Source organism: Thamnophis elegans, chromosome 8 (genome assembly GCF_009769535.1).
Source record: "Thamnophis elegans isolate rThaEle1 chromosome 8, rThaEle1.pri, whole genome shotgun sequence".
NCBI classification, from domain to species: domain Eukaryota; kingdom Metazoa; phylum Chordata; class Lepidosauria; order Squamata; family Colubridae; genus Thamnophis; species Thamnophis elegans.
The window spans coordinates 43993476-44013197 of record NC_045548.1 but is presented as its reverse complement, the minus strand read 5'-3'; the positions used below and the strand labels follow the sequence as shown (position 1 = coordinate 44013197).

At 37.2% G+C, this 19722-nt stretch overlaps 1 protein-coding gene across 1 annotated transcript in view; it reads right to left on the bottom strand.

Annotated features, from left to right (window-relative positions):
* Positions 1–895: 895 nt before the first annotated feature.
* Positions 896–19722, bottom strand: part of TRIM55 (tripartite motif containing 55) — a 47209-nt gene continuing 28382 nt past the window's right edge. Inside the window, exon 10 of the mRNA XM_032223122.1 lies at positions 896–1012. Coding sequence (XP_032079013.1) covers positions 896–1012 — 117 coding nt within the window. The remainder of the gene's footprint in view (positions 1013–19722) is intronic.

Here is a 19722-nt window from a genome sequence, read left to right as displayed (position 1 = left end):
CCCATCTTTTTGTGTAAGAGAGCTTGTAGTAACATTCTGAATCTTGGATTCTGCGCTGAAGAACATTATACTAGCTGTGCCCAAGCTGAAATAATAGATAAAAATATTTCTGTTCCATTATACTTTTCATCTATTTTAATTATCTTTTTCTTTTGTTATTGTTCCCAATAGTTGCCTTTTTTATCTTGTTAAAACTATTGTAAGGTTTGTTAAATTTATATGTATGCAGTAGTATTCTATGAGCTAAATGATCTATGAATACTTTAATAAATATTTTAATTTCAGGGTTACCAAATTCAATTACAAAAACAGGCAAGTGAAGAAACTTCCAAATAATGAGAAATTTATTAACAACAATATCTTTAGTGGAGAAATGATAGTACAAACATAAAACTAAGAGTATGCCTAAGGCATTTACAAATGTGCATAATGAATTTTTACTTTCATTTTAGTTTGGTTTTTAGCTTACTTGTAAATATATTATTATTTTCAATTCCTTCCTTCTTTCTGATTTTAATTTTATTTGAATATAAGTAGGGGCATTTGCCACATTCATATAATAATTTGGGCATAACCCAGATTAGCTATTAGAAATACTATAGCGCCTTATGTCCAAATCCCAGTGCCTAGAAGCAAACTGTACAAGTATTGTTATCATTTGATATTTGCCATGAGTTCAAAAATGTGTATGAATTTGGCATTCAAATGGTTCATGACACTCCTACTCTTTCTTCCCCACTAGCACCCTGCTCAAATTGTACAAAAGTCAGATCCAATATGATGATTTTCAAAATGAAGTCCTTAAATAAAATCTGATCCGCGATTATTTTCAATGTGTTCTTTGTTGTTATTTCCTGCTATTGAGTTCACCAGATGCCATCTGGACGAAGAGTCATCATTCATTCAATGAGTTCAACCAGGAGAAAGAGAAAACATGACGAGTTGGCTCATCATCTCTTTCGTTGCTCCCAGGCTGTCCTTCCACATGTCCTTGTAAGGTCTCAGACTCAGTCTGAGGGGGAAAAATAAATTGAAATATTTTATACCTATGTAGTTTGATCATTTTATTTATTTTATGGGTGAGAACATAAAAAACAATAGAAAGTATCTGTCTACAAGACTGCTGAGATGAAGCAGCACATTAGACTACCCCAGAGGTCCCCAAACTTGGCAACTTTAACACTTGTGGTCTTTACCTCCTAGCTATGCTGGCTGGAGATTCTGGGAGTTGAAGCCCACAAGTCTTAAAGTTGCCAAGTTTGAAGACCTCTGGACTACCTGATCTTACATACTACTTGATTCATTTCAAAAGGGCTTGCACAGAACTCCTAGATTATATATTTTGGGCACAAAACTCACACATTCATAAATACATCTAGAATGGGATACTGCCAGTTAATTTAAACTTTTGAATACTCTTATAGGTCTTAAGCTGCTTATTCTTGAGATAGAAGACACTATATGTATGAAATTCATGTACCCTCTGTTGATCCCTACCCTTCTTCTGTTGCCTCTGTTTCCATCCAGGGCCCATCATCTTACTTCTCTCCAAGTTGACAAAAACTCCCATTTTCTTTGGAGGGTGTCAAAATAAGTGGAAACTGCTAGGATACAAGGACAGCCCTGGACCCCTTAAGCTTGTTTGATTCATATGAATCATGGAAGCATGGCAAAAAAAGACATGTTTGTACTTGTGTTTGTGCACTCAGAAAGCCAATAGACTATTACTTTTATTGAACATTCTTGAGCTTTTGGAATTACATCTGAATCCCAGAAAGCAAACAAATATTATATATTGCTTCCTCTTAAACATATCAAAGAAAATATAATCAAATGAGAGCAAGTTTGGTGTAGTGGTTAGGACATCAAGCTAGAAACTAGGAGACTGTGAGTTCTAGTCCAACCTTAAGCATGAAAACTGGGTAGATGACTTTGAGCAAGTCATTGTCTCTCAGATCGATCCCTCTAATAAAGTTGTGGTTATGGGGGAAATAGGAGGAGGAGGAAATATTAAATATGTTCATCCTTTTGAGTTATTTATGAAAACAATAAGGGCAAGATAAAAATAAATAGGCTAAAATAAAATAAAATAAATAAATGTGACTTTTACTTTACTTTGGCAGGTTGTAATAAAACTGCTAACTATGATACAATTTTTTTTCTTCAGCAATATAAAGTCAAAGGAATTATCTCTTTAATTTCCCCATGAATTGAGATTACACTTATTTTATGAAGAAATGCATATTTACCAAAAGCACCCACAACCACAAATCATACAAATATACAGCTATGAACTGTCACAGATACTTGCAAAGAACTGCCACATGAAATAGAAGATGATCTGGCATATTCCAAGCATCTTTTGTAAATGCATTGTGTTAAAATTCAAAGTGGAATTAGTGAGGAATGATGATATGTTAGGTATTAATTAATTCACATGCTGAATGGACAAAGCCATATTACTGTATGACAGGTCCTGTTGTCTAATGGTTGTAAAAAAATAATAGATAGAAATGTTTCTGTCTAATTAAAGTTTTTCTTTTTGAGTTGCTGCATTATGCAACTTTATTATTTAGGGCTATCCTCTAAAATATAAATATATCTTAATGTGGATTATTCTTTTGCAGTGGGGCAATTATTGGTAATAAAAGAGTTGATGTACAAATTTTGTATACACTTAAAGGTAAAGGTTCCCCCCGCATATATGTGCTAGTCATTCCCAACTCTAGGGGGCAGTGCTCATCTCCATTTCAAAGCCAAAGAGCCAGTGCTGTCCAAAGACATATCCGTGGTCATGTGGCCAGCATGACTAAACACCAAAGGTGCATGAAACACTGTTACCTTCCCACCAAAGTGGTCCCTATTTTTCCACTTGTATTTTTATATGCTTTCGAACTGCTAGGTTGGCAGAAGCTGGGACAAGTAACGGGAGCTCACTCCGTTTTGCAGCTCTAGGGATTCAAATGGCCGAACCGGCAACCTTTGTGATCGACAAACTCAGTGTCTTAGCCACTGAGCCACCAGGTCCCTTTGTATACACTTTCAGTCAAGATTTTAAAATTATACTCTTATCACTATTGAATCCTATATTCTCTTTCTCAGCACCAGGGCTGGGTCTTGGACAAGACAGTTTTATCCATTCAAACTGACCAAGAAAATAAGTGGCCATCAGAGACTTATTAAAATAATAAATATATTCTTAATCTTTGAAACATGCCATTTTTATTGAACAGGATGAGGCAGAGAAAAAAATTATTACCAAGGGGTCAAGATTAGGAAATGGAATGTAACTGAATTTGATGGTAATAACAGGCTTCTGCCTCCACTAGAAAGTCAACACTGTTTTCTTTAGAAGCCCTTTGATAATGTTATTTTTTGTTCTTCTGATGAAACATTTTGCAGTAGGGTGATTGTACAAGTGGAAATTTCAGGTATTGGGATGAATCTCAGTGGAAACAAGCAGAGGTAAAAAGAAAAGACGAACTGGGAATTTCGAGTGCATCTTTTTATCTCCTGACCCATATCCATTAATTCTGAACCTAAAATCTCCTATAACTTTCCATGTGTGTGTTTTAAACTCAGCCTTAGAATATAACTAACTCAATTTGATAGTGAAAAGGCTGGAACAGAAACTAGCAAAGCTCAATATGTGAGTTTTTCCCCCGATGTTCTCTTAATAACACGTAGCAAGCATAGGATTCTTATAAAGGGAAGTATTTTTTACATGGAAAAAGTTGGAACTGGAGCATTTTAAACATTCCCATATTCATACCAGCTCACTTGCTCTAAACATTGCATTTCGATACCCTAATGTTAATTAGTCACTAGTTCTAGAATTTGGATTCTGCTCAGGCCCACTGAACATCACACTCCCTATTATGACTATATTTGCTATTTTATTTATTAATTACATTTATTATTTTAGCACTGATTTTAAACCAAACTAAAGTACATAGGTTAACATGCAGTCTCCCATCCAGGCACTGACCAACCCAGATTTATTTATTTCATTTTGATAAGAATGCTGTAAAGGAGAGTCTGCAAGAAGGGAAGAAGATTTTTTAAAAAAATCAAGACCATAACCACTACTGTGCACTCATTTTCAACATGTGTTACATACATGATATAAATATATGTAAAAGGGAGGGGGTTAAATGACATAACTATGATCTCTATCTTGATTTGACAGCCTTCTCCCCCACTCCACCCATTAAGCCCATCATGTACTTTCAGATTCCACTCTTATTTCCATGTCATGCCACTGGGTGGTTGAGTGGTAATTTCATTAGATGATGGCCCAGGAATATGTTGATTCCTGCTGGCCAGTTATTAGTTGCAGTATGTTGATTAACAACAAACTTTTCCTATTTCTACAAAGTCAAGATGATTTAAATCATAGAAAAATCAAAGTCATCACAACGCATAACAATATAACACGATACTGAAAAAATTACGGATGCATCCCAACTCCATTGTCTAGGACCAAATATACAGTTGAAGAAAATCAGTGCTTTTCAACATGTGAGGTCAGGTGTCTCTGAGCTCAAGGGCAGAATATTCCTTAATACAGGGACTGTCAATAGGAAGGTGCAACTCCAGATTCCCATCTCTTTGAGCATATGTGGGATGGAGTTCTGGAAGAGCCCATTTGCAGTTGAATGCACAGCAGTGGTGGGATACGACCGATACGCCCCAGGTACCATTCTGGTATGGTGATCAAGAGGGCTCACCTGCCTGCCCACTTTCCTTACCGATATTTGAGTCGATTGGGGCATTTGCGCATGGAAAATCTGGGAGCTGTAGCCACACTTCATTTGAAGCATACTAAGTTGTTATGTGCACTACAACATTATTTTAGAAAATCATCAATAATTCATTATTAATTCAGAATGTAAACTATATATGCTGATAAGCCACATAGATCAGTATTTTTTAATTCATGTTTTGTATTAAGAAGGAGAAAAGGAATGCCAAATCCTGAATATGTGTCCATTTTACTACTTTAAAACTGTTACAAATGCTGTTAAGAATTCAAATATTATAGAAGTATTGGTGTCAAACTCAGTTCAGAGATGAAAAAATAGTAAATTTTGCTGCTTTGATTTGAATTCCATCTATCAAGTATGTGGAGAATGAAAGAGGATGACTTAATTATAACAAAATAATGCTTTTTAGAGCCCCACGTGGAAAAGGAAATGGCAGGTGTTCAAGCTGCTTCAGAAAAGTCTGAGGAACATGGGATATTGCTGCTGATACACTCTGGATAATTTAGAAAGTAAAAAAAAAATTCCAGAGACGTGATTATGGACTTTAACAACTAACAACCTGATTATGTCAATCATGTCAAGTTGTGGGAGGTGTTCAGAAAAATGGGAATCACAGAAGATCTCACTATCCTCATGAGAAACTTAAATGCTGGTTAGGAAGGCACAGAATAGACACAACATGGCAAAACAGACTGGCTCCAGGTTGGCAAAGAAGTGTGACGTCTGTAAATTTATATGCTGAATATAAATTAAGGGCAGCTGGATTGGAAAATGAGTATGGATTTAAAATTGGAGGAAGAAATATCAGTAACCTTTTTTTAGGCTGATAATATACCCTGATAATTGAAAATACAAGAGATCTACAAGCCCTAGTGATATACATCAAGGAGCAAAGTGCAAGACAATGGAGTAAAATTAAATATAAAGAAGACCAAACTAATAGGAACAAATTGAATAACCACCATTGACTCTGCTTATCAAAAGCCAGCAGTGAAGGTTGCAAATGGAAGTTGTGGGACAATGTTGTAATTATGAGCAGTTGCTGAGCACCTAAACCACAATCATGTGACCACAGGGATACAATGCCAGTCACAACTACGGTACGAGGACCTGTTGTAAGTGTCCTTGTCCAGTGCTATTGTAAGTTCAAATGATTGCTGTACAAGCGGACTTTTCACAAGGACTACCTGTAGAAGTTATGTTGAAATAGTTTCATATTTTTATATAGTTTCTGTTTGCATTGCAATGTACTATCCTTGCTTCAGCAGAACTTTCTATACAAAACAACATAGTTAGAGCTCAAAGATTTCTTTCCTTATGCCTATTTTTAATTCTCTAGAAGCCAACTGAAATTCTTTTCTTATGAAATAAATTGTTCAACTACATAACTGTAGGCAGATAAAATATGCACCCAACAAACTCCATCCATCATGAGATTAGCTGTTCAATTCTCAGCAAGGTGGTTGGTCGTGAACTTCTCGCACCCATGGGGACTGACTGTCTCACCAAAATAGATTTTCATTCTATTACAATTAGAGCCATGTGGCAAAAGGATAATGTAATGCTGTTTATTTCACACAACCTTAACAATTCCAAAAATAGTTCAGAGCAAATGAATTCAGTGTTCCTCTTTGTGTGTAGGCTGGGTAAGTTCCCTGAAGGATATAATGTCAAGCATTCTTTAGGAAACTTAAACTAATGGAGAAATCTTTTTCTTTTCTTTTCTTGGAAGAGAATTCTTAAGAAAGACTGCATAATGTGAAAAATCTCTTGGAGGTCACCTGAAAATGGTACAATTTATTGCGTCCCTAATCCAGCTCAATGTACTATATAGTCATTAAAAATGAAATTTTGAATATTTCTGCTAATAATCATATTGTATCCTGTATTATATCTACGAAAGTATAATACACTGATGCCCCAGGGATAGCTTGATACACAGGGATGACTTCCATTTGGGAAAGGGAGTTTGGAAGGAGAGCAAGGACTTGAATTGTTCCATGACCATATTATAATTTGTCATTATGCACTGCTTCCTTTCACTGCCTTACACTTTGCACACTATATCCAAAGGGAAACAGACAGGAGAAAATCAGTGTCTAGTTGGTTGGTGTGCTCTCTAAGTAATTTCAGATGAAACAAATAAATCCCACAATTGCTAGATACTTATTAAGCATTTTGTCCCTATGCAGAATTAAGTAAAAAAAAAAAATCACATGCTTTTGATACATTCTGGGAAGATGGACAGGGAGTATAGTTTTATATAACAGGCGGTCTTCGACTTACAGCCATTGCTTTAGTGAGCTTTTGAAGTTACAATGACATCCCCATGGTCACATGATCAAAATTCAGATCAGGGGTGAAATCCAGCAGGTTCTGACAGGTTCTGGAGAACCAGTAGCGGAAAGTTTGAGTAGTTCGGAGAACTGGCAAATGCCCCCTCTGGCTGGCCCCAGAGCGGTGCGGGAATGGAGATTTTGCAATATCCTTCCCCCAGGAGAGGGGAGGAAATTGAGATTTTGTAGTATCCTTCCCCTGCCATGCCCACCAAGCCACACCCACGAACCAATAGTAAAAAAAAATGAATTTCACCACTGATTCAGATGCTTGGAAACTGGCACCTTTGTTGCTGTGTCCTGGGGTGATGTGATCACCTCTGAGACCTTCTAACAAGCAATGTCAATGGGGAAGCCAGATACATTTAAAAATCATGTTGCTAACTTAAGAAAAGTACTGATTCACTTAATAACTATGGCAAGAAAGGTTGTGAAATGGTCCAGAACTCACTTAGCAACTGTATTTTGTAGCAACAGACATTTTGAGCTTAATTGTGGTTGTAAGTCGAGGACTACCTGTATTTACTCATATTCACTGTACTTATATTAGTCCAATTAAATGCAACTCAGTTGAGTACCGTATATACTCGAGTATAGGCCGACCCGAATATAAGCCGAGGCACCTAATTTTACCACAAAAAACTGGAAAAGTTATTGACTCGAGTATAAGCCTAGGGTGGGAAATGCAGCAGCTACCGGTAAATTTTAAAAATAAAAATAGATACCAATAATGTTTTTGAATATTTATTTCAAAGAAAAACAGTAAACTAGTGGTGTATTCAATGAAATACTTCACTCACCTCATGATGCTGATGTCCCGCTGTGATGATGATGTCCCGTGCAGCTGCGGGAGCGATGTCCCGCCTCCTATGACACACGGCACAGTGATTCCTATCATTGGATCACTGTACCAGAGGAGGTGGGACATCACTATGTGGCTGCTTGCCATAACAAGGAGGAGGTGGGACATCGTTGCAGAGCGGCAGGAGGGGGAGGAAGGGGAATCGTAAGACAGCCCTGCATTACATTAGAAGGTGAGGAGGGGGGATGGTGCGGTGCGCGCTGCGCGGCAAACTGACACAGAGGGAGGGGAAACTCACAGGGGCACTGGGCCATTCACGAGTGTCACCCAGCGGCATGGCCCCGCCCCTTTTTCTCCTCCATTTCGGGCAAATTTTTCACTGACTCGAGTATAAGCCGAGGCGGCTTTTTTCAGCCCAAAAAGTGGGCTGAAAAACTAGGCTTATACTTGAGTATATACAGTATATTTAATTCTACTGTTAAACCCCCACTGATAAAAGTTAATTCTTTAGCACTGCAATAATTTAAACTTGTCAATTAACTATATCCAGTTATTTTCAAATAGATCTTTACTGATTTTTGACAAAACAAAACTGAATTATTCTTCCTGTTGTAGACTGTGCTCATTAACTATTTTACAACATGCCTAGACACTCTTGGCAAATCAATTGCCATGTGGACTAATTGGTTAATTACTGGCTGATTGTGCAATGTACATTAAGAGAGTTTTGTGTTGTATGAAGTAAACTGCAAAGAGCTGCAGGAAGAAACTTTCTCTCATTGAAGAAGAGAAGGACAGATATTCCTGTAGTGACGCAGAAGAAAGTCTTAGTCGGCCACTTAGGAAGCAGACAGCACTTTAAAATATAGATTGCTCTCTGAAAGGGCCTGATGAATGAGACCCATTACCATTTCAGATTATGACTCATAGCAAAGTTTGTACCATGGATTCATTGGATCAAATAACAAAGACTGAATAATTTGTTGCGTTTGGATGCAGGGATCATTTGATCATGAATGAACGAATGACTGAGTTGAGATGTTTAAAATATTCTAGGAGGGACACATAACAACCAGAGAGAGACACTGTATATGCTGTGGAAATCAGCCCAATTTTGTAAGAGCTCTGTAAATAGAGCATCTTGTTGAGACATCAGTGCCACAATCACATTTTTATTTCTTGAAGTCACATAATAGTTGGAAAGAGTTCACTGTAAACTGTAGATTGATTTATCTCTTCTCTAATTTCCAGTTATTGGCAACTTTTGATCTCATTTGCCTGAGATGTGCTCACTGCCCTCTCTGATTCTGATATGAATATTGCTGGATGAGAAATGCAAGAACTGTATCCTTGCTCAGTAGTTATGTTTAGGATGGATAATAACATAAGATGGTTGATTAAGGCTGTAGTCTTGCGGTCTAAAGGCCCCTGGGAGATGTTTCATGAACTTTTTGAAATGTCCAAATTCCCCATTAAAGAATGAAAGGAGGGGGGAATAATTCCTATCTTAAAGAAAAACTGCCTTTCAAATGCCTGAGGAGGTTTTTTTGCTCTCACATTCTTGCCAAAAGAGATAAGAAGAAGTGATTCGAGTTGCAGGAAGAATTAAGAAAGACTTGGATCTACAGCTTCTATGACTTTCTACAACTCTGTCAAACACTCCTGAAATATGCACCACAACCAAGGAGAGACAGTTAAAAGGAAGACAAAGTAAACTATTCCTTCCCCTGTTCCCACATTCCACAAAAGTTGCAAAGCTTTGGAATGGGAGTCTCCTCTAACTTTGGACTCTTCTCTCCCACTCTCCTTGGAGGAAACACAATAACATACAGGTGGCCCTCAACTTATGATCACAATTGAGCCCAAAATTTTGGTTCCTAAGTGAGACATTTGCAACATGAGTTTTGCCCCAGTTTAAAACCTTTTGTACCACAGTTATTAAGTGAATCGCTGCAGTTGTTAATAACATGGTTGTTAAGTGAATCTGGCTTCTCCATTGACTTTGTTTGTAAAAGGTGATGACATGATCCCAGGACACTGCAACTGTCCTAAATATTAATCAGTTGCCAAGTGTCTGAATTTAGTGACCACAAGGATGCTGCAATGATTGTAAGTGTAAAAAATGGTCATAAGTCACTTTTTTCAGTGCTATTGTAATTTCAGACGGTGTCTAAACAAACTATTGTAAGTTGAGGACTATGTGTACTTAATAGCTATCATTGGATCATGTGGATGGCTATATAATAAAGGTATTGGAGAGCATGCTGAAGATGATCTGATTTTGTCTTTTCAGTACCACTGATGATTGAGAAGCAAAATTAAGCATAACCGATCCTTTCTCATGCTTCCTATACATTTCCCCCCATTTGCTAAAAGCTTGTTTTTTAGTGATATTTACGTTCAGAGGATTTCAAGGGAGTATTTCAAACCATTAATGCTTTGCCCTGTGATGATGGTTGTTATATTTATTTATTTAGTTTTGTTATTCTTGATGCTTTGGATTGTTAGCCACCCTGAATCATATGTTGATGTAGGTAGACATACAAATGAAATAAACAAAGAAATAAACAAAAAGGTCTTATTGTAATCTATTGTGAACAGAAGGAATAAGCAGGAACTTAGAGGTACAGTCACCAATCAGTATGCAAAGAATGTGAAATAGTCTAAAAATGACAAAATTTGTCCTGAATAAAGGAATAGCTTTAATATATCAAAGCTCTTTGTGATCAGAACAAAGGATGCTCTTAAGTCTTTATAATCATTTGAATTGATCCAGAGACAATAGACTTGCATTCAAATATAAAAAAAGTGCCAATAGGTTAATTATAAATACTTATTTTTAATTATGCCTAAAAACAAGCTGGTCTAATTGACTTGTTTTCTACACCAAGTTGCATTATATGTATAATCTGGAGGGAGAAGGAAGGAAGGAAGGAAGGAAGGAAGGAAGGAAGGAAGGAAGGAAGAAAAGAAGGAAATGTCACAGACAATATCCAGCAGATGTGGATGAAACTGGAGCAGGAATATCCCAAAATAAATGACAATTGAATAAATAAGCCTGGCATACTTGAAAATATAAGTGTATCATAATAAAACAGCTGCCTGAGGGATAACATAAAAAGTGAAGTGTAGGCTGAAGGGGGACAATGTGCATTCCTTGTACCCACATACAACTGATTTTAAGGCAAAATGTAGAAGTCCAGATTTCTGAGGAAAAGATGTCATATTAAAAAAGAAGACTTGTCATTGTTACATTATATTATTTTTACAAGCAGTTTAGGAGATGACAGGCTATTTTAAGGAAGCAATTTAACAGAGACCAGAATTCAACATTTTTCAGATTTCAATGAAATAAAATAACAAGGCAAGGTCAGCCCGGCTGCAATTTCATTTTAGGAGGAAATCCCTTTCTTCCATTATTCTGGATAAAATTACTAAAAAAGTTATAAACTCAGATGCCGGAAGGTATGCTGTTCCTGTGACTCATAGAGGTAACTATTAAATGCTAAAGGAAGGAATCACTGACAAAATTAATTATAGCAACACCATTGCATTGAAATGTTACAAAATGCTTTGTCTTTGCAACAGCTTTTCACTGGTGTTATTGAATCATATGAGCAATTTCCAGAAATCAGATGTGAAGACTAAATTAAAAAAATAAAAACCCAGGAATACACTTCCAGATTTAAAAGACATGCTACATTATGTTGTAAAGTATATCTTAAGCACCAATATGTGACTGTTTCCCCCGCAAAAACCGAAAACCTTCAAAGGGGCAATTGGATTTGAGAAATAAGAAAGAAAAGTTGTTCTCTGTATCTTCTTTCCCATTACTTCTCTTACCATCTATATCCAGAACAAGCTCAACTTTCAAGTCATAGAGAAATAGAAGTATTTTAACTTACTGCACCTGTGTATGGTTTGGAAATTGCACAGTGGCAGATAGGACAGCACTCCATTGCCCAGAAGATCATTGGTTGCCCTCTCCCCTCTTTGGAAGAGCTTTATAGCTCCCACTGCCTTAAGAAACTTCAAAACATCCTTAAAGATCCATCTCATCCTGGGAACCCTTTTTTGAACTATTACCATCTGGCAGAGGGTACAGGATAATAACAACAAGGACAAATAGGCTGAAAAACAGCATCTATCCCAGGGCAGTAACTTTATTGAATGCTATGGTCAATTGTGGGATTCAATTTTTTTTACTATTTGTTCTGTGAGTGTGGCTTGGTGGGCATGGCTTGGTGGGTGTGGCAAGGGAAGGATACTGTAAAATCTCCATTCCCTCCCCATTCCGGGGGAAGGATACAGTAAAATCTCCATTCCCTCCCCACTCCAGGGGAAGGATACTGCAAAATCCCCATTTCCTCCCAATCAGCTGAGACATGGAAGGCAGAGAATAGATGGAGGCAAGGCCAGTCAGAAGTGGTATTTACCGGTTCTCCAAACTACTCAAAATTTCCACTACCGGTTCTCCGGAACTGGTCAGAACCTGCTGAATGCCACCTCTGGCTATGGCATAGTGTAATATTAATGCAATATTGGGTTTTCAATTTCAATTATATAGCATGTGAAGAATATGTTTTTGTGTTTTAATTTTTATAGTTATAATGCACACTGAAGATGGCATTTAATTTCATTGTACTATGTGCAATGACAATAAAGTAAACTAAACTAAACTTTCAAACTCCATGTGGAAATGAAAAAAAACTTAGGATGCAAATAAAGCACACAAATGATAAGTGAAATCTATTCCTTAGCCCTCCTCTGCTTGTTGTGAGAAATAGGCCATAGTTACCTCTTTATGTTGTTCTTTTAAAGATTGAGTAAAGATTATTATAATTAAATAGATTTTACATAAAATGTAGGGTACACCTTAAAGTTTGAAATAAGGTATTCCATTCCATCACGGAATGACCATCTCTGTCTCTGGAGATAAGAAGAGAATTGAAAATGAAAGAGCAGCAGCTCCATTTTAAAGAAGGAGCTAGATTTTTGATTTAAGTATCTACTGAAGAAGGAACACAATGTTCCTTAGAGTGTTTAGAGTGTTTCCTTGCATTACCAAAATATTCCTGAGGGAATATAAAGCTTGTCATTGGTAGATCAGCACATTGATGGTTCAGTGATACTGAACAAGCTATAAAGCACTGGTAGGGATCCTGCTATACTTAATTGCCACAAAATTTATGGCTTAACTTCAAAACCATGCAGCATGGCAGTTACTGTGTTATTTATTTTAAAACAGACTTTCATAAAGTTTTACTCCTACTGAGACTCTTAAAAGCAACCAGGGTTTTAAAAGGGTTCTTTATTTTTTTATATGCAAAAAAAAAGCAGTCATAAAGTACTTTTGATGGATTAAGTCTGGAAAGGTTGAAGTGCTAAAAGCTTCTTTTAAAATTGAACCCTAAAATGTTCATTACAACAGTGAACTTATTTGAGCTGACTTTAGAATCAAGAGTCTGCAATTTATAAAAATTTAAAAAATATGATCACAATTTATCTCTTGAAACTCAAATGTAGCATGGTATTAATTCACTGTTTGATCTTCCAGTTCTTTCTTTTAATGATCTTATTAGCCAGCATGCACTTGAAGTACAACCCCATGGTTATCAGTAGTCTGAGATTTAGCATAAAGTTGATTCCTTTGACATTTGGCATGCTCCATCTCTTAGTCACACATTTTAAAAATGTTAATTCCAAATAAAATATCCATTTTGCAACTGTGGTAAATATCTACTATGCTATATGACCAAGGGAAAAATGGTGATGGGAAGATGGGATTAGACCGGAGAATCCTTCAGTAAAATAGAAAGCAACACTAACAAAACAAATTACTTGAACAGTTAATTGTAAATGGTTTGGAAATGCTTATATAGAGATATGGACTTTGCAAAAGACATGTTTAAAACCTCTGTAACATGAATTTGATCTCTTCCAACAGTTGACATAAGAGCCTAACAAACATGTCATTAAATGCATGTAATATTGTTAACTATGCAGACAGTTACAAAAACCTGTATCTATATGTTTTTCACTAGCACTTCCATTGCTCTTAACAAGTCAAACAATCAATTAGACTTGACTATATCACCATGAGACATGGAATAATACATTCCTAGACATGTAGCTTTATGAATAGCCATCTCATGCCAGAAATAAACCCAGAAAAAACATAGTTCCAATAGAAAAGAATACACAGACAGACAGACAGACAGACAGACACACATATAGGTCTTGGCGTATTCAGGTCTTTTCCCATGTAAGATTGAGAGTATCTTGGAGATGTTTTGACAAGGTCCCACTCGCCATCTTCAGGCTGGTGCATTCGGCTTTGTGCTTGTGTGAGCAGAGCGTGATTGGAGCTGCCATCTTTCTATAAATATTGGTGAGGGTGTGTGGAGTGCTGGCTTTGTTGCTGTAGGTGGATTGGTTAGCTGCATTGTAACATCTTGATTAGTTGACGGAGTTGATGTTTGCAGATTAGTTGGCTGTTTTGTCACATCCTGTGTGGCTGAGGTACTGGCTGTGTGCCTATTGTTCTTTTGTGTTGTAAGGACCTGGGTAATGGGCTGTGTGATGACATCCTGAGCTCTATTGTAGTGATATCCTGAGTCCTGTGCTGCAACCTCCTGGGGGTTGGCTGTGTTGTAACATTCTGAGCCTTTGCGTTGTAACCTCCTGAGTTCTGTGATGTAATGTTCTGAGCAGATGGCTGAGGTGTAACATCTTGGGCTTTGGCCTGGCTCCGAGTTTGCAGTCTGGCCATGTGTTCATGGTGTGTGTCAGTTTGCTTTGTGTGGGGGTCAGAGGGGAGTGCAGCAGTTGGTGATGCCGCCATGGTTTGGCTTCTGGATGGTGGTTGTATTTGGTCTATGGGATGGGTTTGAGTCTGGTGAGGGCGATTGGTGGTTGCGTCCTGTGTTGTTCTGGGTGCGGTGTCAGTTTTCGTGGCTGGGACTCATTTGTTGACTAGGGCTAGTTTCCAGATGTCTGGTAGGAGGGAGGTATTGTCATGTTTATTCATGTTGTGGGGGTGTTTCTCTATTTCGATGGCTTCCATAATTATTTTCTTGTTGAAGTGTTCAATTTTGGAGATTAATTTGGTTCTTTCAAAATCAATTTCATATCCTGTTGCTTTAAGGTGCTGGAAGAGGGAGGAAGTTTTTTCTTCTTTTTTGACTGCGTTCTTGTGTTCTGTGATGCATGCATTTATTCTCCTATTAGTTTGTCTAATGTATGTGTCTGGGCAGATTTTGCATGGTATTTCATAGAGTCCTTGGTTTTCTAGCTGGATCTTGTCTTTGGGGTTTCTTAAGATGTTGGGTTTTTTTGGGTCATATATATCTGTGTGTGTGGGGTGTGTGTGTGCATGTATTCTCTTCCATTGGAACTATGTTTTTTTCTGGGTTTATTTCTGGCATGAGATCGCTATTCATAAAGCTACATGTCTAGGAATTTATTATTCCAGTGTGTGTGTGTGTGTGTGTGTGTATACATACATACATACATACACACATACACACACACACATATATGCATATACCTATATCTCTATCTCTATCTCTATCTCTATCTCTATCTCTATCTCTATCTCTATCTCTATCTCTATCTCTATCTCTATCTCTATCTCTATCTCTATCTCTATCTCTATCTCTCCTATCTATCTATCTATCTATCTATCTATCTATCTATCTATCTATCTATCTATCTATCTATCTATGGGTTGAACTGTGGAATCATCAGCTATTAAGCTTCATCGATTTCAAGATAACAGAATACAAAAGCTGCATTTTGGGAGATCTCTTTCTCTCTCTCTCCCTCTTTATCTCTCCCCCCTCCCCCCTCCCCCCTCGCTCTCCACTTTCCACCTATCTTTAGAAAGTCCAAAAGTTGCAAAAACTGCGAAGGAGCACAAAATATTAATGTAAGTTGAATTGAGTCTCCAATAGCAATACCATAGCACAATAAAATTCTGAAATGCTATAAACATTTTAAAATATTTTCTTGCTCAGGTACATGAAAATATTTGGTGATGATAAAATAGTATCATTGTTAGGACTAGCCAAAAGACTACCAAACAGTGATAAATATTTAGCAACCCTGCAAAGATTATTAAGTAAAACTAGTTAAATGTCTTTGGAGATTCTCAGTCATCCAGGTTATGGTCGTCCCAAAGGTGCTTTTTCAAGCGGCAAATGAAGACGTCAGAGCTGAATAAGCTTCTTGGATGAGAAGTGAAATGACTTTAAAGAAAAACCAGAAAGACCAGTTGACTCTTGAAAAAGCACCTTTGGGACAAAACTAGTTAATTAAATGCATGAAGGTTTTAAAAAAATGAAGGGCATGGTAGAAAAAAAACCTCCATCTATCGTGTTTCCCTGAAAATAAGACAGAGCTTTATTTTCTTTTGACCACTGAAATAAGCACTTGGCCTTATTTTCGGGGAGGTCTTCTTATTTTTGAGGTGAAGGAGGCGGCAAGTGTGGTCACCTCATGGCTGCTGCTGTGTTGCAATATTTTCAGCGGAGGGCTTATTTTAGTGCATGCGCTCAAAAGCCCCAATTGGCTTATTATCCGGGAAGGACATTTTCAGGGAAACAGGGTAGACTTCCTAATCTTTTTTAAAATGGACCAAGCCACCAAATATCAGCATCAAAGAGCATCTGAAGGAATTGCTTCTACTCAATTCTTGCCATAAAACAGAACATTAGTTTTTTTTTTTTACATAATATTTTTATTTCCATTTCATTCTATACAATCACATGTCTACTGTGCATAACCGGGGCATATATCATTGAGTAATAAACACAGCCCTCACTTATATAGAAAATGCCCCCTAAAATACAAACCCAATATACCACCTTGACCCACCATACACCCTCTTTCAACCCCCTCCAACTTTCATTCTTCCTTCTCACATACCCCTCTACACCTACTTCCCCTCCCCCTCTATCTAACCCTAACCCTATCACTCCCTCTCTTAATCCATTCCCTCCCTTCCTTCTCCTCCTCCTCTCTCTCCCCCTCTCCACCCTCCTTCTTCTTTCACTCAGCTCCTCCCTTCGGTATACTTCTATTACCTTCCAATATATTCGGTTTGTTCTGTTTTAACACTAACATTAAAAAGCCACAGTATACAAGTGCAATCATGTACTTTAGAATTTAACACATATTGTATTTCCCCCCTCCCCCTCCCCCCAGAGCCCTCCCTCCCTTCCCTCCCCCCGACTTCCCAGAGCCCGTACACGGTATAGCATTTTAACAATCACAGTCTAAAATATCTCAACATTGAGCTCAGCTTCTTACTGTTACCCAAATTTTGAACAGTTTAAGTTATTACTAATGTTAAACATAAACTATCTGGAGTTTCTTAGTCCCATAATGAACAGTTTACATTGTTCGTATACATTAAACTCAGCTTCTCACCATTACACAAATTTAAACAGTTTGCTTTGTTCTGTCTATTTCCAAACCCATTAATTTTGTTCCCTTTGTGCCTCCTTCCTCTATAACACAATTTAGATACATTTTGAATTTTTCTTTTGATTTCCTCTTCCAACTCTTTTTTTTTGCCTTTATTTGTATCCATATATATACATATACATATACATATATATACATATACATATACATACACATACACATACATATACATATACATATACATATACATATACATATACATATACATATACATATACATATACATATACATATACACACCTTCACACACATATATATGTATATATATATATATACGTACATATATATACATATATATTTTTATATTCATTAGTACTCCTCTCATATATGCTTTTCTTGGGTCGCCTAGAAATTCCCTAAATATGCCCTTATTCATATTCCGAACATGATATTCAGATAGCAATTTTTACAATCATTAATATACTTTTCATATCAAAATAGCTCCCATTCGACCTCCAAGATCTTCTTACCTACACTACCCTTCCCAACTCCATCCAAACTGGGCCATGATCCAAAAGAACCCCCACCACAATCTCCGTCCTCTTCGCCCCAGAAAATAAATCATCAGTAATTTATATAAAAGTTCATAATTATCCATCAAGTCAATATCTTTTCTTCAGTATGCAACTATGTCACTTTTCTTTTGCATGACAGAAGTCACAAAGTATTGACCATGTAATCAATGGCCAATAACTATTAAAGTTGTTGCAGTCTGCCTTATTTCCCCATTTGTCTGGTAGTCGTACCGCTAGGTCCTTGTTCTGTGATCCCTTGCCCTACCGGGAAGGAAAGATGATGCTTTCCATCTTGTGGTTGTATAATTTGTTGTTTATCTTGTCCTTCTCGTTGTCTTTCTCCGGATCCAAATGATTCAGAATGTTCCACCTTCAGGGTCTTATGATAGAAATCTCGGGCTTCCCATACAGAGTTGAGATGATATTTTTGCTCACCAAGTGTAATTATAATACCAAATGGCACATCCCATCTATACTGTATCTGACGGTTTCTGAGTTCTTCCACTAGAAAAGCGTAATCTCTCCTGGCTCTTAACATTTGGGGTGGTATTTCTTTGAAGACAATCAAATCCTGTCCGCCAATTTGTAGCTTGGTATTATAAGACTTTTGTAGTATCCTATTTCTAGACTCTCTTGTAGCAAAATATATGATTACATCTTGAGGGAGCTGTCTCTGTTTTGCCGTCCAAGAATTATGGCGGTAAATTTTTTCAATCTGCCAATCAAAGTTGATTCCCGGTCTTCCCACCAGACGACTGAAGGCCTCTGAGAAAATCTGTTTCAGGTTCTCCTGTTCCCTTTCACGCAGTCCCCCGATTCTTAATGCAAACTCCATCTTTTTATAATTTATCATAACAATTTGTTTTTCTGTATTTTCAACTTTTTGTTGCATCACTTCAATTTTGGATGTCAAGTTGGTATTGGCTTCCTCCAGAAGCTCTAGCTTATCTTCCATTCCAGCTTTTTCAACTTTTTGTTGCATCACTTCGATTTTGGATGTCAAGTTGGTATTGGCTTCCTCCAGAAGCTCTAGCTTATCTTCCATTCCAGCTTTTTCAACTTTTTGTTGCATCACTTCGATTTTGGATGTCAAGTTGGTATTGGCTTCCTCCAGAAGCTCTAGCTTATCTTCCATTCCAGCAACATACTCTGTCAATACAGTTACAAGTCCTATCATGTCTTCCTTTGTATTAGCAATCTTAGTATCAAACTTGTCACAAAAGTCTGTAATAAGTTGCTTTATCTCCTCTCTGAATTCTCTAAGTGTCTCAAAAAGAAATTCTTTCGTTAGCAAATCTCCAGTAGGGGGCGTAGAAGGTAAAGGCTGCGACTTCATGCCAAATGCATGAGGTGTATTGCTAAAAGGACGTCTCCCCGACTTTGATTTTGGTGCCATTATTTCAAACAATTAGTCAAGAATTACTCGAACTCTGCTGGCCCGTTATGTAACTTGCAAGAGAAGAAAGTGTTGAGTCCCCCCTTTATTTGTTCATAGGGTTTTTTCAAAAGATTTCAAAAAAGAGCGTTGTAACAAAGCACGTCTCAAAAAATTAGCATTGTAATGTAACAGTTCATATTCATCTGTGTTTAAAATATCTCTATATTAACAAGGAGGCTTAACAGCTTTTAAGAATTGATAAGAAAAGGAAAAAGAAATTCTTGGTAGGTCTTCAAGGAAACAATGTTAATTAGTCGGAGAATGCTATCAGGCAATACCTTTGATCTTTCTCTCTGTCGGCTGTGCCAGGAAGCTAAAAATATACAAATGCGAAAGCTACAAGATCGCCATCTTAGAACCAATTACACAAAGGGAT